The sequence below is a fragment of the Poromitra crassiceps genome, assembly GCF_964638095.1.
Source record: "Poromitra crassiceps genome assembly, chromosome: 7".
NCBI classification, from domain to species: Eukaryota; Metazoa; Chordata; class Actinopteri; order Beryciformes; family Melamphaidae; genus Poromitra; species Poromitra crassiceps.
In genome coordinates this window covers 49,551,681-49,576,979 of record NC_139628.1, presented here as the reverse complement: position 1 = coordinate 49,576,979, position 25,299 = coordinate 49,551,681, and the positions used below count along the sequence as shown (strand labels likewise).

Below are 25,299 nucleotides of genomic sequence, written 5' to 3'. Positions count from 1 at the left end.
CGTTAAAATACCGGTTCCCCCATGCACCAACAGCTGTCAACGATATTTAGCAACGTTAGCTATTGTGCATTTTGCTCAAATCAATGTTGTTTAGTGTCGACAGTGTACGCCGCCATGTTGACGTGACGTCAGATAACTGTATCTTGGAAACCTCGGGATTGAGAAATCTTGCCAAAATTTCTAACTTGGTGGTTGTGACTTGAAGGGCTGTTCCCATTGTGTTTTTTTCCTAGTAGGCTAGCCATATAATTTCATACGAGTATAATCATTTCAGAAAGTCCAGCATCTCTGGAACGCAGCACGAATCTCACCCACTGTGGTTTTTAATCATCCCTACACTGCCAAACAGGCCACTTTGAATTCAATGCATTGTACGAATGAAAGTTAATTAGAGCTGCTTGTTTGTAATCCCTTAACCCATTGATAGCTGATGCAGCATTTGTGTGCGTATCCCTTTAAGACCGCGAACCGCGTTAACGCGGTTCGCGGTCTTAAAGGGATACGCACACAAATGAGGGATATACGCTGCATCAGGTATCAATGGGTTAACGATCAGATAAGATGTTTTCTAGATGGAAGCTCACAGATCAGGTTGTATCCTACATTTCAAAAGCACACCATGGCATTATAACCCACGCCTATTCTGTACAGTCAACTAAATGACTTCAATAACCCACAGTATATGAATCAACGTGTAACAACAATCACAGTATGAATCAACATGTCCTAGATTATGTATAACTGCAAGCTAATAAAAACTAATAGTTGCTCGTTTTTGTGCGTGATGTTTTATCTGCTTTTTGGTGGGCATGCTAGTCGTGTTGTTTTTTTTTTAAATGTATAACTAAGTAATGTGAACAGAAATCTTTGAAATTGATGCAGTATTGACCAAGATCGCTTCAGTTGGCAGCCGCTTTTCACACATACTGTACAGTATGTCCCTACTGCACGAAATGAGCTTGTTTTGACCACTGACAAGATCAGATTATTCTAAAGGGATAGCTTCCATACTGCTCACCTGGCGTAATCCAAGCCTCCACAAGCCCTGAGATGCTAAGTTGACTTGAAAATACGTCATTTACAGCCTGTTTTTAGCTTAAATCTGCACTGTAGCCAGGTGCTGGAGGAAGAATAAATCGAGCACGTGCAGCCACACATAATGGCTATATTATTTCAGCTAAAAACAGCCATTTGGGCCCTATTTTGCACCTGGTACAAGGCGTTGTCATTGCTAGTTTCTAGCGCTCTAAATCTCCCCTTTCTTCTTTTAATTACCACTGGGTCCCTGAAACGCATGATGTTGATGTAATGACCCAGTGGTAATTAAAATAGGTGTTTGAGTGCTAGAAACTAGCAATGACAATGCCTTGCACCTTGCGCAAAATAGGGCTTTTTTTGTACGGACGGACAAACCCCCGTCTTTATTTCTTCACAGACGCACCACGTATACATACGTGCACGCCAACCAGTACACACACACACATGCTTTTTAGAGGTGCCTTGGACATTTTTTCTCCGCATTTTTTCCATCCTGGCTCATCCTCCTCCATGGTTCAGGCCAGAAACGTGGGCAGCTGCAGTGCAGGAATCAAAACCAGGACTGCTGTGAGGCGAGAGCCAGATTTTTTAATTAGGTAATTAAGGCAGACGAAATGGCAAAAAAAAAGTCTAATTAGTGTCCAAAAATGAGTGAACACAGGTTCAGCACCATGGAGAGTTCCATTCATTAGCTACTGGAGCACACCTGAGCAGAGTTGGAATCAGCCAGCGAAGTGGACTATAGACCCTTTTCACAGCAACGTTTCGATGTGGTCCTCATTCATATGATTGTGTTACTTCCTGCTTTACCACCACAAAACGTGGTTGCTGTGAAAAGGGCCTATGAAAAGCCTCTAGGGAGAGAGAGAGAGGAGAGGCTGCATGCCAACTCTGTGAGCGAGGCCTGACTAAACAGCACATTGGTGATTGTGTGCTCCAACGGGTATCAGAACTAGTTCCTTTAACAGCAGGGGACCAGCTTAGCAATTGTTTTGTTATTGCTGACCAAGTGGAGCAGAAAATAGCCATAACCCTGTACTGCTACCGAAGTCTTAGAGTTTGACCGCTTATTGAAATAGACCGCCAGTGCAGCAATTAAACTGCAACAGATCACAATGTTCCTGAAGGAGGCTTGTGTTAATGCCTAACAGTGGAGGTGGGCACTGGGCAGCTATTTCTCTGATATATGGCGGCGGTGGTTCATACAGAACTGCATTGGCCCACACATCATTTGCTTTTAATGGCCTTGGAGCGATCTACCCGAGGACTCCACAAAGTCAGCTTGAGCGATGAACCAGAGAGCGACCGATGACGTCAACCTATCCTCCTGCTACAGAGGCTATCATATGTTCAAATTAAGATGCGGCAATCCATTTAAATTCTAAACGGTTTATTCAAACGTCAAACTTAAAGCATTTTGCCATTCAGTTCATACAGGATGCATTCATGGAAATGTATCAGTTAAACCACGGCTACAATCCAAATGTACCTCGATAAAAATACTTCCATGAAACGATCACCGTTGTTTTGCGCAGACACACGCACAAACGCGCACGCGTGCACACACGCGTGCGCACGCACGCATGCACACGCACGCACGCGCACGCACGCACACACACACACACACACACACACACACACACACACACACACACACACACACACACACACACACACACACACACACACACACACACAGTGAACCATGACACCTGGAGACGTCAACGTTGAGTTGATGGTCTCTGGATGGAGAGTAAAAAAAATGCAAGAGAAGTCAAACGTACGATAATAACTGAAAATCCCAAAGACTGAACACAATATCAGTCAAATTTTACTGTGCGTTCACACGGGTGGGAAAAAAAAGCTTTGCTCACGTGGGCGATGAGGCGAAGATTGTGCCATTCGTGCCTTGAAAATTCTCTCGCGTGATTTGCGCCACCTGGGGCGAAATCACATCTACTCGTGTGCTTGCATTGACTCTGTATGTAATCTCATCACCCCGATGTGAACGCACAGTTAGGTAAATGTGGCAAATGTAGGATAGATTGCTTTGACTGCTTTCAAAAATGCACTTATCATGCATTTTTATCATCTAATTTATAATAGCCAAAGGAGCTTGACATAGCTTCCACTGCTTTCAACCCAGAAAGTCACAAAACACTGAGAATATGATAATATTATATTAATATATGATATATAATAATATATGAACACTGTGAAACATACACAGAGACTGAGGCTGCTTCCTTCTTAACCTTCCAGAGCCTGTCCAGCTCCTCACGGTGGACCTGGTGAGATGGACCTCCTGGCTAACACCTCATCTACTTCAGAGACTGTGGCCCCCTGAAAACACACATAACAGCTTAACGTCTTCAGAGACAGACAGCCAGTGTTGTATTGATCAATTCTCCAAGTTCTTCTTCAAATATGTAATCAATCAAACAGCACCATATCCATCAGACTTTTTGACGTGTTGATATCTGATTGATTTCTAATCAAAGGCCAATAGAGGCCCACACAGCCATCTAAGCCTGTGCATTACTCACATAGACAAGTCGGCGCACGGCTTTGGGTGTTGTCAGGAGTCCTCGGACACGCTCCTGGACTTCTTCCCATGCGCCCGGGGAGGCGGACCGCGACCTGGACGATCATACCCAAAGTCAGGAGAGGGAAGTCTGCAGTGGACTGACCTGTGTTAGAAGCTATCAGGACTTCAACCCCCAACCGTCTGTTGGGGAGAGTGAAGAGGTTGGAGCACTCGCTCAGAGTTTCTCCCCGGTGAACATGCAGACGCCAGAATTCAGTTTGGGTTGAGAGCATCTCAATTAGTGGGGATGAGACAACCCAATCGCCAGGATGACATCATATATATATATATATATATATATATATATATATATATATACTTTGTGATTTAGGCTTGCCGGCTGGATTTTTACACAGAGCAGCTTTCATATATCGTGTTTGTACTGAGGATGTTCATTATAGACGGTTTTAACTTGACAAGATAAACATTGTAAATGTTTGGAATGGAAAACCGTCTATAAGTTGAGTGACTGACCCACTGTGGTGAGCCTGTTCCCTGTAGGAGCGCCACATCGCTGAAGGGTTTGGACCTCGCTGGTGGTGCTCGTGTGGATTGTCTGTTTCTGAGGAACCCGAGTCCTCTCCAGATCTGCCTCCAACCTACCAACAACGACAGCAGAGAGGAGTCAACACCTTCTGTTGATTGGACCAGGCTTAGCTAAATCAATCTTTCACCATCCGATAACCACTTTATTAATCGCAATTGCTACGTCCAAATACCAGTTCTTAAAGGTGCTATGTGTTGTGTTTTAAACATCAATTGTCAAATTAATAGCGCTATCATAAGCAAATGAGAGCATGGTGGAGATGATTATAGCCTCTATTTCATGCCAGTGGTACTGTAAGTGCTTGTGTTTCTCAATATTACGATTTCCTTTGAACTGTTGTCTTTGTCTTTACTTAACCCATTGATACCTGATGCAGCATTTGCGTGTATATCCCTCATTTGTGTGTGTATCCCTTTAAGAGCGCGAACCGCATCACGCGGTTCGCGGTCTTAAAGGGATACACACACAAATGCTGCATCAGGTATCAATGGGTTAAGAGGAGAAACATGTTGTAAGTGAGCGTTCCATCGGCCTTTGCAATCCAGAAAATGTCCCGTCAAATCTGATGCACTGGCCCATGATGCAACATGCAGTGATAAGACATAAGTGGAAGCTGCCACTCTCCACAGCTGGTAATAATAATAACAGTAATAATACGTATCTCTCAAAATGATGTGGTCATCATTTATTGATTTAAGATGCAGCTAGACGTACTGTAGCAGCTTTTTATTAAGAGAAAATCAAACAAAAAGTCAGAGAATAGGGAAATAAACGGCTCCTACCAAACCATTGGAGAAAGATTTTCTTCTGCCAGCTGGAGAAAATCTCACTAAATAGCAAAAAGAGGGAAAATAGACTATAAATCAGGGGTGCCCAAATTCTTTCCCATGAAGGGCCAAAACTCAATCAGGGTGGAGGGCCGAGGGCCAAAAATAAACGTGGAATTACATTCAAATGTATTGTGTTTTATAGAAAATTAACATTCTAAATCTAAAATAACATTTCAATATAATAATCTACTTTTTATCTGTTTGGTAAAAAAAAACATCTGCATTTGTGGGGAGCTTAAACATTTAATCAGTAAACACCCCGTTAAAAACAGTTGTATTTTCCACCTTTGTAATCAAGAGAGAAATTTGACTTAATTCACAACTTGAAAAATCCTCAAGGTACTTTGAAAATCAGCTTTATTGTCCATCTTTTGTAAACAATTTGCCATGAGAATTTGACAAAAACATGCAATATCCTGGTTGCTAATGTGGTTCCTCCTCGGCGCCTGTTCAGAGGGAGGGGAACTGGTTGGAATAGCGGGAACCTCCCACGTGCTATGTCCTACCGGTGAAGCTTCCTCTGTCAGGTAAAAAGAAGCGGCTGGCTAACTGCCCATGTCTCGGAGGAAGCATGGAGCCAGTTTCGGCTCTCCCCAGATCGGCAGAGGGTGGAGTAGCAACCAGGATAAATAAATTAAGTTAGCACTAATGGGGGATAAAAAATGGGTTAGGGTTAGGGTTAGGATAGTTAGGATAGACTAACTATAGCTATATTTCCCCTTCAAACAGTGACACAACAACAGACATGCGATTTCAGTGATGATCTACCATAAGGCTAACTGCAATGTCAGTCCCACAGCGTGTTCCAGTGAATTGGGTCATGTTCAGGTCACAGTACATTTGATAAGCTCTTAAAGGAAGTCGTATGGGATTGTAAACGTGTTGTTGTCAGTAAATCATGGCGTGCGTCCACTAAAATATTATTGCGTGGCTACGGTAAACAGAAGGCAGCAACAAGTGCTTTACATGAGCAGAATTCAGTCAAATTCAAAGCACTTTTCAAGCTTTTCCAGCACCTTACGGCTGGGGTAATTAAAATAAATAAATAAATAAATAAATAAATAAATAAGACATGTATGTATGTATGTATGTATGTATGTATGTATGTATCTATCTATCTATCTATCTATCTATCTATCTATCTATCTATCTATCTATCTATCTATCTATCCATGAAAGGGAGCTAGGGCTCTGTCTGTCTGTCTGTCTGTCTGTCTGTCTGTCTGTCTGTCTTTCTGTCTGTCTGTCTGTCTGTCTGTCGGTTTGTTTGTTTGACTGTCTGTCTGTCTGTCCCACTGATGACATCATCAGTGATGTCATAAATTCACTCACACACACCGAGCTGCAGGGCCAGCTTGCCGAGCTAGCGAGCCCGCGCCCCTCCCCACATAACAGGCAAATTTTCCAGGTATTCCAGTACTTCCATTTTGAAAAGTTAAATTCAAGGACTTTAAGCTTGAAGGACCTTGTATGACCCCTGTGTGAGGCTGCCTACCTGTGGATGAGGACCTGCTCAGAGGGGAGGAGGAGCTGGTTAGCAGGGATGAGTGGTGGGGGGAGGGGGGTCTACTGGCTCCAGGCCATGAAGCCAACATCTACAAACACAAGAGCAGAGGTAAGAAGTAACTAAGTACAAATCATTTGTTACTGTGCTTAAATAGGATCTCCAGGTATCTGTACTTTACAGAGTATTTATTTTTCTGACAACTTTTTACTTTTACTCCCTACATTTTAACACAAATATCTGTACTTTCTACTCCTACATTTTCAAAGCAGGCTAGTTGCTTTAATTTTAATGCACGACAGACAAAAACGATGTAACGTTGTTTGTATGTCTCTCGTCTCGCGCTCTGCCAGCTTTCACGCATTATGTGCACCTTTTTTGTGGGAAAACCCATATCACACAAATTATTAATCAAAGCCTAGTCTTTATACAGCTTAAAACATGTTTGGAGGGGATCTTTTTAAGTTTAATATTCTTCGAATTAATATGACGTGAGCTTCAGTTAGCTTTGCACAGAAACAGCCGGTAGAAATACTTTTTTACTTTTATACTTTTGAGGACACTTCAGAGCCTGTGCTCTTTTTTCTTTTCTTTTTTAAATTTTACTTGAGTAAACAAGTTGAATCAGTACTGCTACTTTTACGAGTCTTTTTTTTTTACATACGTAACTAACTGTAATTCTACTGAAGTGAAGAATTGGGTACTTCTCCCATCTCTGCACAAGAGTGATGACGTCACACACTGAGCGGCCCAAAGGCCCAAACGCTACAGGCTGTATACCTTATTGCCCCACCCGCCCCCATCACCAGCTTGGCAAAGGGCCCCGCCCCGTCCTTCTGGTTTCTACATAAATGCATCTTTTTATTGTGATCACAGGATGTACTATTATCTCAGGTGTGCAGGCTATCAAAACAACACCTTGTTTATTTAGAGGCACGGGGAGAGAGAGAGAGAGAGAAAGAGAGAGAGAGGGGGCAGGGAGAGAGAGAGAGAGAGAGAGAGAGAAAGGGGGGTTGGGAGAGAGAGAGAGAGGGAGGGAGGGAGGGTGGGAGGGTGAGAGAGAGAGAGAAAGGGGGGGAGGGAGAGAGAGAGAGAGAGAGAGAGAGAGAGGGAGGGAGAGAGAGAGGGAGGGAGGGAGGGAGGGTGGGAGGGACAGAGAGAGTGCCTACTCAAAACTAATGGTTAGGTTGGAGAAGATAAGTAGGTTCACATGGTTGTTGAAACCTGCACCATGCAATCATTATAATATGACTAGGCTACTGGCAGGAACAGCGGTGTAGGGAGTTGACATGGTCGACAAAGTAGTGAATATCTCACCATGCATTTGTATCAAAGTACCACATCACTGGTCCTCATCAACTCTCAATAGCTGTCAAACTAAATGAATGCCTGCAAAACTGTTTACAGTTTTCGGACATGTCTGAGATCATCTGCAAAATAAATCACTGTGCAAAGTCCACACTAAACAATATTGAAACTAGTTAGTTTCAACATCGCTGTGATCGCTGTGTTTATTGTTGGTTTTGACGTAATGATCTTTTCTAGGCTACAACCTGTCGTGCTCAATAGCATGCTACTGCAATTAGCATCTCCTATTGGCTGATTTTTAGTGACACAAAAGATCAGCCAATAGCAGATGGCAATATCAGTAGCATGTTTTAGCAATAGATGTCAGGCTTGACATAGATTTGTGTTAGTTGTTTAGTTCCTTTAGTCTTTACAAAGGGAACTACTAAACTGCATGTGGACAGTGAAGTGTACTTACAGGCTGGGATGCGGTGGCACTGGCAGCATCCCAGCCGGCCTGAGTGGGGCTCTCACAGCCCAGGCTCAGGCGGGCCAGACGCTGGGTGTCCCCGGCTCTCAGCGGGGACAGGGACTGGGATCTGTGTGGAGCTCTGGCCGTGCGGCCGCTTCGTCTCCTCTCCAGGGTCTGAGAACGTCTCCTCTGAGGAGACGAGGTCCTCGGCCTGGTGGAGCGCCTCCTCCTGGGCCTCTTTATTATCGGCCTCTGGAAGAGAGGAGGAGGCGACGCCGTTAATTCAGAGGCAGCAAGATTCAGTTAGTGTGGTTCACCGCCTGATATGATGGATATGATGCAGTTTGATTGATTACATATTCATTGTAATTAATCGATGCTACACTGGTAGGGTGACCAGACGTCCCGGTTTGTCGTTTCAGGATGGGTGTTCTGAGTCGCGACAGATATCTCTCAGGAGGACACACAAACATGTCCTGGTTGACATTCACGACCAAACTGTCCTGGTTTCCACCACAATTAAAATAATAATAATAGTATTATTATTACATATTATTATTACATAGATGTTCATAATCTCTGTATGAAAAAAGTGCGCCGATGAGAAGCAGACAGCAGCCAGGACCTCAAAATTCAGCCAAAATCAAAGCTGCATATATTATAAGAAGAGGTATCACTCTGACCCCTGGCCCTAAAATAAGGATGTGTGTGTGTGTGTGTGTGTGTGTGTGTGTGTGTGTGTGTGTGTGTGTGTGTGTGTGTGTGTGTGTGTGTGTGTGTGTGTGTGTGTGTGTGTGTGTGTGTGTGTGTGTGTGTGTGTGTGTGTGTGTGTGTGTGTGTGTGTGTGTGTGTGTGTGTGTGCGCGCGCGCGCGTGCGTGTTCTGCAAATCATTCCACTGACGTTTTGGCCCACAAAGGTAGAATGTAAAGGACTTTGTTGGCAAAACGACAATGGAATGATATTAACCGTGTAGAAAAAAATAAATGGACTTATATTGTGAGCAGAGTGATGCATCTTCCCTTGATTCTGATGAAGCAGAGCTCAGCTAAGCAGTCAGCGAGCACAGAGCCATTAAAACGGTCAGTCATAATGAAGAGACACTGGTCAGGTGCCGATAGAGAGAGAAAGAAAAAAAAGAGAAAGCTAACATTATGTGTAATACGTTTTGGGTTGGACTGTGCGGGCCAGGGGCTGGCTGGCAACACTGTTTTCCTGATGTGATGTGCCAAATCTGTACAATGTGTACACTGTGTGTGTGTGTGTGTGTGTGTGTGTGTGTGTGTAGTGTGTGTGTGTGTGTGTGTGTGTGTGTGTGTGTGTGTGTGTGTGTGTGTTAGAGAGAGAGAGAGAGAGAGAGAGAGAGAGCGGGAGAGAGCGAGAGTTAGAGAAAGAGAAAGAGAGAGAGCGAGAGAACTGATGCGATACTGTGTCTGTGGGTCATTGTGTGCCTATAATAGTGGGCACCATAATAGTTTTTGAGTTTAGGAATAATAATAAATAATAATAATAATAACAAAAATTATAGACCGCTTTTCAAGGTTCTCAAAGACGCTTTACAGGGGGGTTTAAAAAAGGTCAAGAAAACAACACATTAAAAGCACAATACACAATACAAATCAAGAATAGAATAGAGCTGTTAACTGTCATTATAGTGTTTACCATGGGTACATTGAGTTTGTATAGGAGAGGAATAGAGCTGTTAACTGTCATTATAGTGTTTACCATGGGCACATTGGGGTGAATGTTGGTCTCGGCATCGACTGAGCACTCACTGATGGTAGTTTTGGTGGAAAACTCCAGCCTGGGAGCAATGCCCTGTGGAGCAGAGAGCAGACAGGATATCATCTGGTGATCACATCCAACAACACTTCATAATCGCCATAGAGCCATGAACTGAGGAGGTATAAGGAGAAAAATCAAGAAAGATGGAGCGATTTTTATTTATTTTTACAAAATTGTCAATTAAGTGTTTACAACTGCAAAATAATGATAGCACAAATCTGTACTGTACTGTAAGATGTGTTAAAGAATTTGCAGTGTATCATTTTAAACATTAATATTTTATTGGCATATTAATTGCAATACCTTGGCTTGGTATAATTACTGTAAACCATCACCGGAAACGTCATGTGACTGGTGAGCTCTAATCAGTCTGATATCAGGCTAGGCCCAGATGGCACAACATAAAATGCAGTGTAGAGCTGGTAGAGCCTGGCCATCTGCTCAGTGATGGTCTTGTTTGTTTACTGCCGTTATTACATGTGGCACATTATGTATTGACGTTACGATGCTGCACATTGCACCTTTAAGCTACCGTAAATTCCGGACTATAAGGCGCACCGGTATATAAGCCGCAGCAGCAAAATTGACTGTTTTTTACATATATAAGCCGCACCGGACTATAAGCCGCGGGTGTTTTGATGTTTAATTACCATATGTAAGGGTTCGTGCACAGAGAGGAATGTCGGGAAAGAGATGGCTGTTTGGGGAAGCTCCCATTTATTAACATTTCAACAAAAGGTGCTGTCAACAATCAAACCAGGTACCGTAATCCTTGTCTTCATCTTTTAGGTGAAGGTGCAGCGTCAAAAACAGAGTCAGAGTCAAAGTCAAGTCACTAATCCTCGTCTTCCTCTTCTTCCTCCGTACTGAAACCAGCAAAGTCCTCAACTTCAGTGTCGGAAACGAACAGGTTCAGGGTGGCTTCGTCAACCACTCTCCTCTCTCCTTCGTTGTCACTCTCAAAACCAAGGAACTCCTCTTCGTCACTGTCGGTGTCGGAATCGAACAGCCTCTGAAGGCGCCCAGCTGTGCCGGCGTCATCATCACGCAGCAGTCCAGCCTTTCGGAACCCGAATGGAGTTTGTGGTCTTGATGGCTGCTTTCACGGAATCTGTTATATGAGCCCTCATGCTGTCGAGAACGAGCAAAGCTTTTTTTTGGTGAAAGAATCCTCCAGGGCGCTTGACGTAGCACTCAGCCAGCCACTCCTTCATGACACTTTCCATCATCCACCCTTTCTTGTTGACTCTGAGGCATATCCCACTGGGAATTTTCTCTTTCGGCATCGTAATCCGCTTAAAAATCACCATTGGCGGCAGCTTTACTCCAGATGCAGAGCAGGCCAGAACACAAGTGAAATTCGTTCTCTCGTGCCCAGTGGTTCTCAATGTGATCGACGATTCACCTTTCTTGTTAACAGTCCGAGTGAGTGGCAGGTCGAACGTCAAAGGCACTTCATCCATATTTATGATCTGCTCCGGTTCGATGGAATATTCCTTGATCTTCCTTTGTGTGAATTCGCCGAAGTTTGTGATTTTCTCCTGGTAGTCGGGGGAGGGAGTTGTTGGCCGAGTGGCCGTTTGCTTACCGTAATTACCATATGTAAGGGGTCACGCACAGAGGGGATTGTCGGGAAAGAGATGGCTGTTTGAGGAAGCTCCCATTTACCGTATTACCGTAACATTTCAACAAAACAACATAACACAACACCACCTTTGTTTATTTTTACAGTGCACACAGTGTCCGCGGTGTGGTGAAAAGAGGGCAAGAGAGGAAATTAAAACAGAAGTGGATTTATAGTTAGAAAGAGTGCTAAAAAAGAGAGATTTTATTTGTATTTTTTTTTTTTTTCTGAAAAAATCCATAGATAAGCCGCACCGTTATATAAGCCGCAGGGCCAAAAAACGGGGAAAAAGCCGCGGCTTATAGTCCGGAATTTACGGTACTTGGACTTACAGGAAAGTGAGGTGCTCGGGTCATCAGAACCTCTCGGTCCACTCCAGAGAAGGACGGAACCAGTTTGGGCTCCGGGAACAAGAAATGGCGAGCATTTTCCTCAAAGCAGGCCAGAGCCTCGCCCGCTGCACGGAGACGCAAAATCACTGTTACAAACTGTAATCATGCTAAACCACTGTTACAAACTGTAATCATGCTAATGCAGAATGTAAAGTATTTACAACACGTTAACTACAGTAACTGATTGCTTCCTCTTCTATGTGTGCAGATGGGACAGAGGAGGTAGGCTGAGGTCGAGGCCCTGACAGCATTTTCCAGTTCATTTGAGCAGACATGTTATATAATAATAATAACAATAACTAGAATGACCACACCGCGGATATATGCCTCCGCCAACAAGTGAGCAGTCGACATCCATGTCTGTCCAGACTTTGACGTTTGTGCCAAATGTGAAGAAATTCCGTCAAGGCGTTACTGAGATATGGCATTAACAAGCTTGAAAATGGCATTCGTGAGGTCATAGTGACCTTGACCTTTGGCCGCCAAAATGTAATCAGTTCATCCTTGAGTCCAAGTCGACGTTTGAGCCAAATTGTAAGAAATTCCATCACGGTGTTCCTGAGATATGGTGCTACCGAGCTTGAAAATGCCATTCGAGAGGTCACAGTGACCTTGACCTTTGACCGCCAAAATGTAATCAGTTCATCCTTGAGTCCAAGTGGACGTTTGAGCCAAATTGGAAGAAATTCCGTCACGGTGTTCCTGAGATATCGCGTTAACGAGCTTAAAAATGCTATTCGAGAGGTCACAGTGACCTTGACCTTTGACCACCAAAATCTAATCAGTTAGATTAGATATATATCTAAGTGTATGCCTCCGGCCTGGCTATCGCCGGCGGAGGCATAACAATAAACTTGATATATGGTTAGTGAGTTATACAGTAATCAAACTACTGCACCTGGAGGAATCAGCTGCACCAGTTCAATTCTGACTGTCTCATCTGAGCAGAAAGAAGACACAAGCAGAGTGAGATTGACACCACTCACATGATGAGGACATTCATGGTTATAAAAATACAGACAGAGAAACAGAATCAACAGGAACATGATGAATGCCAATGCCAAACCTTTAACCCCAGTTGATTCTAATGCATGAAGATATTGCATCATTATCAATAATTGTATTTCATTCTAAATGCTGTTTAAGAGCCTATTAAAAAACCATCCTGATCATGTGACCTCACGTTCCGTTTCTCTCTCCATATCAGTCTGGACTTCCAGCCGCCCACAAAGATTTCCAGAAATTACTATAGAGAGCCAAAGTGAAACGTCACTTCCTGCTTTCTCCCTGTACCAGCGCTGTGAAAAATATGAATGGCGGTGGACGGCGAATAAGGTTACTTTTTTGATCCCGTTTGAATTGTGCCACGGGGTGCCAACGCAAATTTTGTCAATTTAAAACATAACTTTGCATGTCAAGAAAGTCACAGTTTGTCGTCAAACTGAAACGTAGGGGTTAGTTTTGTATAAAAACTACATAGCTCGTGAAAGCTCGTCGGTCTTCAGCTTTGCCGGTAGAGCAAGTGACGTCACTTAGGCGACAGTGTATGTAGTCTGTCTGATTTATAACTTCTAGTGCAACAGTTTGGCGACAAACTGCGACTTTCTTGACATGCAAAGTTACGTTTTAAATTGACAAAATTAGCGTTGGCACCCCGTGGCACAATTCAAACGGGATAAAAAAAGTAACCTTATTCTCCGTTCACCGCCATTCATATTTTTCGCAGCGCTGGTACAGGGAGAAAGCAGGAAGTGACGTTTCACTTTGGCTCTCTATGTAACCAGATTGATATGTAGAGCTTAGAGAGAACAAAATGTGAGCTTGTGTTACCAGGATGGTGTTTAATGCATATACATACATATTCATATTCTCAAATACACTACTGCCGCATGCGCTAGGACGCGTCATCAGTGATGTTATCTGGGGTCGTAAGGTGTTTCGGGTCTGTCAACATCATACACCCTCGCCCAGTAGACCCAGCCGAGGCCAATTAAGACCCCGACTCGCGTCCCAGAAGCCGCTCACGGATCAGCCTTACTACTCTGTCTGCAACGTTGCCCGCGGGAGGGGTAAAAGAGAACCCAATCCGCTGCAATAGAGCTAGTGCTACGCCGCAGTATTGGCCCTTCGGTGCATGGAGGATCTAGGCTCTGTGGGTTACTCCCGGCCGTGCTCCTCCTTCGTCTCACCAGACCCTCCCGTGGCAAAGGCAATCCAGAGGCTGAGAGGATGCCTCAAGGACGCCTCAAGAGGGCCTGTGCGCTGCACGTCATTTACCTGCGTTGAGCACCTCGCTCTAGCCTGAAGGACCCCAGGCCGCGCCGATCTTTGCGCAGATTTTCAGGAGGCTAATCCGTAGCGTTTGTGGATTTCTCCCTCACGAGAGAGCCAAGATGGGGTGCTAATCCCATCCCGTACCGGTTGCCGTCTCTCCGGCCGTCAACTGTCTCTCCAGCTCGTCACCAAACTATACTTGGTTGTCACCTAGTCTTTCCTAAGTGTCACTGGCCAGAGGCAAGCCAGGGTTCTATATTCTCAAATACACTACTGCCGCATGCGCTAGGACGCGTCATCAGTGATGTTATCTGGGGTCGTAAGGTGTTTCGGGTCTGTCAACATCATACACCCTCGCCCAGTAGACCCAGCCGAGGCCAATTAAGACCCCGACTCGCGTCCCAGAAGCCGCTCACGGATCAGCCTTACTACTCTGTCTGCAACGTTGCCCGCGGGAGGGGTAAAAGAGAACCCAATCCGCTGCAATAGAGCTAGTGCTACGCCGCAGTATTGGCCCTTCGGTGCATGGAGGATCTAGGCTCTGTGGGTTACTCCCGGCCGTGCTCCTCCTTCGTCTCACCAGACCCTCCCGTGGCAAAGGCAATCCAGAGGCTGAGAGGATGCCTCAAGGACGCCTCAAGAGGGCCTGTGCGCTGCACGTCATTTACCTGCGTCGAGCACCTCGCTCTAGCCTGAAGGACCCCAGGCCGCGCCGATCTTTGCGCAGATTTTCAGGAGGCTAATCCGTAGCGTTTGTGGATTTCTCCCTCACGAGAGAGCCAAGATGGGGTGCTAATCCCATCCCGTACCGGTTGCCGTCTCTCTGGCCGTCAACTGTCTCTCCAGCTTGTCACCAAACTATACTTGGTTGTCACCTAGTCTTTCCTAAGTGTCACTGGCCAGAGGCAAGCCAGGGTTCTATATTCTCAAATACACTACTGCCGCATGCGCTAGGACGCGTCATCAGTGATGTTATCTGGGGTCGTAAGGTGTTTCGGGTCTGTCAACATCATACACCCTCGCCCAGTAGACCCAGCCGAGGCCAATTAAGACCCCGACTCGCGTCCCAGAAGCCGCTCACGGATCAGCCTTACTACTCTGTCTGCAACGTTGCCCGCGGGAGGGGTAAAAGAGAACCCAATCCGCTGCAATAGAGCTAGTGCTACGCCGCAGTATTGGCCCTTCGGTGCATGGAGGATCTAGGCTCTGTGGGTTACTCCCGGCCGTGCTCCTCCTTCGTCTCACCAGACCCTCCCGTGGCAAAGGCAATCCAGAGGCTGAGAGGATGCCTCAAGGACGCCTCAAGAGGGCCTGTGCGCTGCACGTCATTTACCTGCGTCGAGCACCTCGCTCTAGCCTGAAGGACCCCAGGCCGCGCCGATCTTTGCGCAGATTTTCAGGAGGCTAATCCGTAGCGTTTGTGGATTTCTCCCTCACGAGAGAGCCAAGATGGGGTGCTAATCCCATCCCGTACCGGTTGCCGTCTCTCCGGCCGTCAACTGTCTCTCCAGCTCGTCACCAAACTATACTTGGTTGTCACCTAGTCTTTCCTAAGTGTCACTGGCCAGAGGCAAGCCAGGGTTCTATATTCTCAAATACACTACTGCCGCATGCGCATACATAATATTAATGCATTATTAATTTAATAAGTACCCTTATAATGCCTTATGGGCAGTTAGAGTGTCACTTCTTCCAATCTTGAACTAGTGAAGCAAAAGCAACAGTATCATAACAACAACAACAACAACAACAACCACAACCATAATAATAATGATGTAGCAATAGATTAAAAATATATATATATGTATTTATAATAAGGGGGGGGGGGCTATGGGCCAACATACACTCAAGCATTATGGCGATGTCTCCAGGGTCGACTGCATGCCTGAATATCTAGAAAGACAGAAAGTTGAATTATATTTATTATATTTAAAGGGGCGATAAGATTTTTACTCCTATTTCTAGCCACTACAGAGCATATCTGGCAGTGAAGACCTGCCTTTTCAAAGGTCATCTTCTCATGGAACAGTAGAGGGAAGATGGCGGGGAGACAGTCAGACCGACGGTACTGGCCCGTGAAGCACATGCTGAGGTAGATATCATCCTTGGCTGGCAGATAAACTCCAGGACAAGACACCTGCAGGCAGTGGAGAGACAAACACATAAACTCCAGGACAAGACACCTGCAGGCAAGTGAAGGGACAAACACATAAACTCCAGGACAAGACACCTGCAGGCAAGTGAAGGGACAAACACAACTCCAGGACAATACACCTGAAGGCAGTGGAGAGACAAACACATAAACTCCAGGACAAGACACCTGAAGACATGGGAGGGACAAACACATAAACTCCAGGACAAGACACCTGCAGGCAAGTGAAGGGACAAACACATAAACTCCAGGACAAGACACCTGAAGACAGTTAATAAGGGCAATTACTGTGCCTTGCAAAAATGCCTGGCTGTGTGTAGATTTTGGTGAGTTAAAATTATGTCACATTTACATGATATTTTACACTTCTAGTAGGCTACCTAGTAACTAAATTAAGAAATTGTAACCCCAAAAGTTAATACCACCAAGCCTACTAGAACCATAGCTCACACCAGTGCAGATAAGCTATTATCACTGTTTCAACACATTCCAGTCTCAAATACAGCGGGGGTTCTCAAGCATTTTGGAGAACCCCAAATAGACCCACATGAGGGCCATGGACCCCCACTTTACTCCCATATTTTAGACATGGTGAGGGAATTCTATAGTTGTTGATCCAGTGCTACTGTACACAGGAAGATAATGGTGAGAGAGAAACCAGGACAATAGTTATTCTTATACATTATTTAACTGTGCTAATTTCTACTGCATTAATTACCAGACACACCAGACTCCATACAAAACCACAACAGTTTATATGTCATGTATGTTTATGTGAACAAAGTGCTTTCCTGCGCCAATCAGACGCAGATGGGCGGGTCATGCCTTCGCCATCCTGGGGAAGAAATCGCGTACCGTAGCAAATTTTGTGACTGTTACAAAGTGCTGGTTGATGCATGCCGAATTGGATAGTGTAGCTCCTAGCGTTAAACTATTCGTAACGTTTTAACCATCGTTCTGTGGGATGTGTAGGCTGTTTGCCGATAAGCAAGAAACATTCTATAAATGAAATGTCTTTTCTGTTGTTGAATGGACCAAAACGTATCTGGGCTGCTCTAAAGAACAAGATAATATTAAAATAACAATTAATAGTTAAGAAAATCACAAGTCTTACCGCCCAGAACTTGACTTCAACCACCACTTTCAGTGCTTTCCGCGACATTAGGAGATGCTAAAAAAATATCCACCCTCTCGAGTTCAGCGTCGCCTTTACTTGTTACCATGGATACGACAACTTCCGGGGTTCGTATGAACAGAAGGAAGAGACATGGGAGAAGCTACACACAAACCCAACAATGAACCCAACCAACTATCTACGTCGTAATGCCTATACATTTAATGTTGGTCTCAAATAGGTGTCTATGAACAGGGCGCTCCTGAAAAAGAGAGCACTGCTCTCAGTGACACTCACCATAAATAAAGGTAACAAACAAACACTGATGTTTCCCACCTGTCCACTTCTACTTCAATTAGTGATTTCCTACATTTCCCAAAATGCCTTTCAACAACGCTCAGTCAGATAACAGGTGTGAACGTGTTGCATTCAGCTGTCGGTTACAACATGTAGCCTACAACCCATAATCATACAGGGAGAAATCCATTGTAGAAAAAAATCCAAGCTATTTCATGCTAAGGTAAAGTAAATACCCTAATTACTGCACATATCTGACTCCAGATATATAGGCAGGGCATTTGACATAACTTTCTAGTTTGTACGTGTTATTTATCTTTATTTGTCTGGTTTTCTGCTAAATAGCTTGACAAGGCATCAAAATCAGTGTGACCTCGTAGAAGCAAGGCAATGACGATTCATGAAGCGCTCAATACCGTTAAATAAAACTTTTTAATCTGAATGAAAAGAACTGCATGATCTGCCTGCCAAAGTTCACAGCAAAAGTCAACATTTTCCATTTTATATAAGCAACTAACTAAATTCTTACCTGGGAAAGGGTATCAATAAATACATTATTTTTTAAAAAGAAAACAAAAAAAATTATCAGAAAGAATCGGATGCTTTCCCTTGTCCATTATCTCCTACAAGCACATAAACACTTTGTACGGCTGGTAGCACCACGTTGTAATGTTGAATGTTCATGATGTATGTTTGTTTTTTTCCTATCTTACGTACTTTCTTTTCCTGTGTCTGAGCCTGTTTGTTTTGTTCATATATTATTCTAAAAAATAAAATAAAAATAAAAATTAGATGCTTGTCAACCAAAAAAATCCTACAGAGCTGGGGCATCAATCTCAGCAGGAAGTTCATTAAATCCAAACGTTTTCATACAATCTTCATTGGCATGACGTCACGCGTCCGATGGTTCTTTGGAGTTGTCTGTTTGGGATGATTTCAGATCATCTCCTCTCTCCTGGTGGGGTAGTGTGTTGGTATCTCCTCTCTCCTGGTGGGGTGGTGTGTTGGTATCTCCTCTCTCCTGGTGGGGTGGTGTGTTGGTATCTCCTCTCTCCTGGTGGGGTGGTGTGTTGGTATCTCCTCTCTCCTGGTGGTGTGGTGTGTTGGTATCAGAGTCACTGTCTGAGTCCTGACCAACAGCCACGGCTCCTTTCCTCTGAGGCAGCACGCTGAAGAAGGCCTCCTGCCAGGTGCCCTTCTCCAGGTACGCCAGGATGATCTCAAACACTGCAACAGACAACACACGCTTTAAAAAGCATCTAAGGGCCCATACACTAGGGATGGGCATTTGGAAAACACAGACTGAAACAGACCTTATTGTTAAAAAACACCAATATCGGCCCCATATCAGTGGAACCCTCGTCCTCACCGTGGTTGACTGCCAGCACTTTGCGACTGTTCATCTTGACGAAGCTGCTCAGGGGAAGCTGGGCGTGTTCGACCCCCAGCTCCTTCGCCCTCTCAAAGGTGATTCCCTGCAAAGCAAACCCACAAGTGAGGGATAATCAATACGTAGGTGTGCGTTAAACGCTCATAAGGCACGACGTGGAGGCGAAGAACCTCCAGACATGAAGTGCCTTAACCGTTAAAACGCTTATAAGGCACGACGTCGGCGAAGAACCTCCAGACATGAAGTGCTTATAAGGCACGACGTGGAGGCGAAGAACCTTCAGACATGAAGTGCTTATAAGGCACGACGTGGAGGCGAAGAACCTCCAGACATGAAGTGTCTTAACCGTTTAACGGCGCACCTACTCGTCGATTATCCCTCTTCTACCATGCTCATATCAAATAAAAAGCAGTCACACACTTTTGGTGAAGGTTTTGCACTCATAATTGAAAGGTTATGAAGCAAGAGCTTAACGTTGTCATGACAAGAAGGTATAAGTCTAGTGCCTTTTACAACGAAGCTACAACAGGGTGAGGTTGGCTCCATCGCCGTACACAGGCTAGCGTTGTTGCGATCTCCGGTTTAGCTAGCAAGTTTGGTAAGTCACAATTGAGAATTGATTTCACCATTGAAATCGGCATGGAATGTACATGTTAGTCAGCTGTTTTGGTCACTCAGTGGCGTTTTGAGAAATCTTTGTTACAGGTTGGGGAGAGAAGAACAGTGATTAAACTTGAGCCCAAGTAAGTGCGCAATACGCGGTTTTAACCGCACACGTGCCAGCCAATCAGAAAAGGGTATTCACCCAGAGCATGGCATATAATAAGGAAAATGAATGCACTCAAATTATTAAAAGGGGCTGGAAGAGAAGTAAGAGTTTGTGCGACTAAAACAGTAATTGTAAGTGGGGAAAATTGGGATGGCTTTCAAAACACCCGAGGACAGTTGAGTGGGTAGGGAAGTAACCGAGCTCATGTAACTCTGAAGGCAGAACAGACCTTATGGTGGTTGTGGTCGACCAGGCCTCCGATGACGTAGGCCTTGCTTTGGTCCAGCTCCGTCAGCACGTTGGGAGAGTCTGACGTCAGGTACACCAGCTCCGCCTTGGCCAAAACCTCATGGTAGGGTTCCATTTTAACTGTAATGTCCTGCACATAAGGCGCGCGCACACACACGCACGCACACACACACACACACACACACACACACACACACACACACACACACACACACACACACACACACACACACACACACACACCTTAATGGTGAATTTGAACAAAATAATCGAGTAGCCTACATGTGTAGGTTTATATTTGTAGCCTAGTGTTTGGCTGCACTATGTAGAAAAATAATGGCCCTCCACAGTAGTAAGTAAGTAAAGGTCCTTACACATCAAGAGCGATGCGAATATACGGCACGAAATTGCGATGCGAGTTTTGACCCACCTATCAATCACAGCCACAGATGTGTACACGTCGGAAGCGAATTTCTGAAAAATCGACCGTGGTTCGAAAACATAAACACCGCAATAACGCTCGGCGAAACTTCGCCATTGGTGCGCACGGTTGCATTGACTGATATAGGTCCGGAAAATATTATTGACGTGCAAATTAATCACACGAAAAAAACGCTCCCGATGTGTAAGGACCTTAAGGCTTTATTTATATAGCACCTTTTAAAACACAAGGTTACAAAATGCTTCACATATGAACCAAGTAACATTATAAAAACAACATAATACAATACAGAGATAAAAGTGACAATGAATAAAGAAAACAAGCCAGAAAGAAATGGATAAAACAGGGGAGAAAAATCTATAAGAAGAGGTGGGTTTTTAGGGAACGTTTAAAACAGCTCAAGGAAACAGCAGACCTAACAGAAAGGGGGAGTTGGTTCGAAAGGGGAGGGGCTAAAACGGTGAAATCACAGTCACCTTTTGTCCTGTAGTTGGAGGAGGGGATGGATAAAAGAGCAGAGTTTGAGGAGCGGAGTGGACGTGAAGAGGAGTGAGGGACAATGAGTTCTGAGAGATAACTAGAGGCAAGGTCATGTTGGGCCTTGTAGGCAAACAGAAGGATTTTAAACTGTATTCTAAATTTGACAGGAAGCCAGTGGAGAGAAGCAAGAATGGGGGTAATGTGGGATCTACGGCTGGTTCTGGTTAATCGTCTGGCCGCTGTATTGTGAATCAGTTGTAAGCGGTTTAGTGCAGCTTGACTGAGACATGAGTAGAGTGAGTTGCAATAATTTAATCTGGAGAAAATAAATGTGTGGATGAGGCGTTCCGAGGTCTGAGGGGGATAGAATGTGTCTGATTTTTGTAATATTTCTTAGTTGAAGGAAACGGGACTGGACAAGTGCGGTGACGTGCTGGTCGTGCGGTGTCAGGATTGCTTCGATCCCACTTTGTCACTTTCTGACCCACCTGCCTGAAACTCGTGATATTTTCAGCAGCTTTGAGCCGCTCTTTGCCAAAGTCTCACCATGGCAACTGCCATGAGGCGTTCCACTTGCCGGCCCACAGAGCGTCAGCGTCCAGCCCCCTGGCACTGTGTGTGTGCGTTTCATCCTACAGTCTGCTTTCACCGGCTCTCTCTCTCCAGTCACTGTCAACCTCACTCTCTCACTTCCTTGTAGAGCCGGGGGGGGGGGGGGGGGGGGAGCGGCCTAGGCTACATCTTGTGTGCACATCTCGACTCAAACAGACGGACGCACCTCAACATAATAATCACACTGGATTTCTTTGAACTGTGATCTTCCACCAAGGAAGGTTTAAAAAGGGACAAACACGCTCTCGACTCGACGTGAGCGGAAACTACACGTACCGCAGTGTGTTTGGCCTTTGGAGGAGGGATGGGGCGCACCACTGTGAGGGACAGGGGGGTGTGCTGGATTTACCACATAAGATAAAACCAGAGCAACATTGCTCAAAGGGAATGCGGCACGTTTTATCTCAATTTTCATGATTGTGGGAAGCCAAAATCTTGATCACGAATTCATATTCGATTCATTGTGCAGCCCTATGGGGGCAGGTTCCTATACATAAACACAGTGATTAGAGTGATAGTATGAGCAGTAGTAGTAGCAGCAGCAGCAGTAACAGTAACACACGGTTAACTAATGTTATGCTAATAGCTGCTCACCTTCCAGTTGACCCATCCTTTATCGTTTTCATCCATGTTCTGTTTGAGCTGTCCGCCGAGGCTTGTTAGATAGAACTGGGATAGAGAGAGGAGCAGCCACATGTTAGACAGGATCAGCTGACCTGAGATCAGCTGTGGCTGCTGTGTCACACTGACCTGAGTTCAGCTGTGGCTGCTGTCACACTGACCTGAGTTCAGCTGTGGCTGCTGTGTCACACTGACCTGTACGGGATGGAGTGCTCGTCTGTTCTCGGCGTAGCACCGCTGGATCTGTTTGTGAAGCTTTCGCACGTCCTGTGGACAACATAACATACACTCATTTGTTTATTCCTCCGTCGTCTGTACCCGCTTATTCCTACTCTGCGTAGGGCTGGGTGACATCACATGGACCAAAAAGCATATCTCTGTGTTTGTAGGCTGAATGGCGACACACAATATTGTAAGTCAAGGTGCTTGTGACACATCTGACATGTGGAATGTGTTTACCTTTACCTTGAGCATCATGAGGCTGTGACACATCTGACATGTGGATGTGTTTACCTTTACCTTGAGCATCATGAGGCTGTCGAGGTGCTTGTGACACATCTCACATGTGGATGTGTTTACCTTTACCTTGAGCATCATGAGGCTGTCGAAGCTGCAGTCCACCACCAGCCTGACCGAGCTGGGCGTCACATCGCTGCGCCGCCGCTTCCTGTTCCCCTCCTCACACTGACTTGGCCTCTCCAGCAGGCGGCGCTGTTGCTTCCTCTCCTTTCGTTTCTGCCTGCAGCACAATGCAGGAGAAGACATCACGGCCATGTGGAAAACCACATGATAGCTCATTAACACCTTGAGCAAGGCCCCTCAACCACTCCAGTGGAGCTGATCAGTGGCCAGCAGATCAGACTGTGGTTGTACTGGTCAGCTTCCAGGTATGAATGTGTGTGTGTGAATGTGAAGAGGGTACTCGTGAAAAAGAGAGCATTATGCATATATATATATATATATATAATATATCGAAGTAAAGTAGTAGATGTGTAACTGTAGCTGAGTACTTTACTTTATTGTTATGTGAGTATAGTTTTGTCAGGGAAGAAGAAGAAAAATGGCGAAAAAAGCTGGGCGAGTTCTGATTCTGAGAAAGTTGCTATAATCACTTGATGAACAAAACTTTGATCAAAATTTAAGACAGTGCCATGTGGTTCTTTTGAATTTAAATGACATTTCACTTTTCACTTGGTTAAATTGTTTTGTTATTGTCAATGTATTCCAGTAGGCCTACTTGACCCCCCCCCGCCCCCAATAAATAAATAAAATCCAAGCACTTCAAGGACCTTGTATGAACCCTGAAATGAATGAAATATTCCATGAACACAGCATGGTGTCATAATGGACTATATCATGTCTGAACCAGAATGTGTTTAACGCAGCTTACTTTCGAAGCTCCCGTTCTTCCTCCCATCTCTGGTGCTTGAGCAACTTCTTCCTCTGCCTTTTGGACAGATCTTGGATCAGCGCTGCCGTGTCTCCACTGCTGCTCACACTAGACGCTATGCTAACATTATTATTATTTACTGCATTATTCTCCTGCGGGGCCGACGACACGCCTTTAACACTGTCGTTAGACATGTATGAAAAGGACATGCACTCACTTTCTCCTCCGTTACGTTACCTTAGCTAGGTGTTTGTTAGCTTGTTGGCTAACGGGAAACTTTTAACACGAAATCAATCTCAGCTTCAGCAGTTTATCACTCAACCAAAAACAAAGCGATTTATCTCAAATACAGCCACACAGACTCAACCAGAATTCAAACCTGATTCAACCGAATTCAATTCAACACGCATGACATGATATTTTGATGGCGCATAGTTGACGTCATCACACCGCGATGTTGCTGCCTTCACGTGCTGTCGGAAAAATCAAAATGCAAATAGAAAATCTTCTTCATCGTCGTCTTCTTCCCTTTCTTCTCAGTTTTTGGCATTCTGTGTTTCTCCCCTCGTTCTGCTGCTGCTGCTGCACAAAGGGAGTGTGTTTCACTTGATGAAGAGCACTTGAAGGTAGTATCAGCTGGAGGAAAGCAAACCAAACATGTTTTATTTGCTTGTTCCCACACCTTTTCTTATATAATTTAACTAGTATGAGTTGTGCCAAACAAACGTTAATATCTTAACTATAGACAGTTTTAACTTGACAACAATAACAACCGTCACAACCCACCTGAATATCCGGTTTACTTCCTGTATACATAGCTGAGCGCAGGCTCATATTCGGCTCATATTAAATGTTAACGTTAGGCCGTGTCTCCGACAGACACATTAACAAGGTAGCCTATTTCGGTCTTTATGTCTTGTAGTAGTTAGTAGTAGTAGTTGTTGTTGTTGTTGTTGATAGTTGCCATAACAACCACCCCTGTCGGAAAGACGTGCACACGCTGGGTAGGAAGCGTTGTTGTCCCGGAGGCGATATTCTTTTTTCGGATGATGGCGAAGGCATAACCCGCCCCTTTCTGCCTCTGATTGGCCTAGCGTCAAACTTCCATCCAAACACATTCGCTTGGCTATCCTGCATTACATCTCTTTCTACAGTCTGTGGTCAGACCGTCAAACTCAGTGGGTCAGACTCAGACATACAGCAGTTACGCTTGCTAGCCTGCATGAAAGACGCCAGTGTGTTTATGTTTTTAATATAGTCATATCTATGGTTTATAACGCTGCCACTAATCAGAGGCAGAGAGGGCCAGGGGTGGGTTATGCCTTCGCCGTCATCCAAAAAAAATATCGCTTCCGGTAAGCTAGCTAGCTAGCTAATGTTAGCTGCTGGTTGGTTGGCTAACTAGCGAATGTTAGCCGTTAGCTAACGTTAACACATTAACTAGA

General features: G+C 44.8%; 2 protein-coding genes across 2 annotated transcripts; both read right to left on the bottom strand.

Moving 5' to 3' along the window:
- Window positions 1-3,315: 3,315 nt before the first annotated feature.
- On the bottom strand, window positions 3,316-17,652 carry spata6l (spermatogenesis associated 6-like; the record flags this gene model as incomplete). Its single annotated transcript, XM_083640186.1, has 10 exons — window positions 3,316-3,381; window positions 3,585-3,678; window positions 4,100-4,224; window positions 8,272-8,517; window positions 9,989-10,081; window positions 12,005-12,129; window positions 12,963-13,004; window positions 16,183-16,231; window positions 16,338-16,475; window positions 17,605-17,652. 10 exons carry the CDS (start codon window positions 17,650-17,652, stop codon window positions 3,316-3,318), a joined length of 1,026 nt encoding a protein of 341 aa, XP_083496312.1.
- A 717-nt stretch (window positions 17,653-18,369) lies between these two features.
- On the bottom strand, window positions 18,370-24,309 carry trmt10a (tRNA methyltransferase 10A). The gene is made up of 7 exons (XM_083640758.1): window positions 23,855-24,309; window positions 23,050-23,203; window positions 22,660-22,731; window positions 22,438-22,512; window positions 20,290-20,439; window positions 19,271-19,376; window positions 18,370-19,128 (listed from the first exon to the last, which is right to left on the bottom strand). Exons 1-7 carry the CDS (start codon window positions 24,061-24,063, stop codon window positions 18,794-18,796), a joined length of 1,101 nt encoding a protein of 366 aa, XP_083496884.1. The 5' UTR covers window positions 24,064-24,309; the 3' UTR covers window positions 18,370-18,793.
- Window positions 24,310-25,299: the final 990 nt, after the last annotated feature.

Excerpts from the sequence above, each read along its gene's own strand:
- trmt10a (XM_083640758.1), bottom strand. The coding sequence starts at position 24,063 with ATGTCCTTTTCATACATGTCTAACGACAGTGTTAAAGGCGTGTCGTCG. Across the intron at positions 23,204-23,854 it reads GAAGAACGGGAGCTTCGAAA|GCAGAAACGAAAGGAGAGGA; the intron begins GTAAGCTGCGTT and ends ATTGTGCTGCAG. Across the intron at positions 22,513-22,659 it reads GAGCACTCCATCCCGTACAG|TTCTATCTAACAAGCCTCGG; the intron begins GTCAGTGTGACA and ends TCTCTATCCCAG.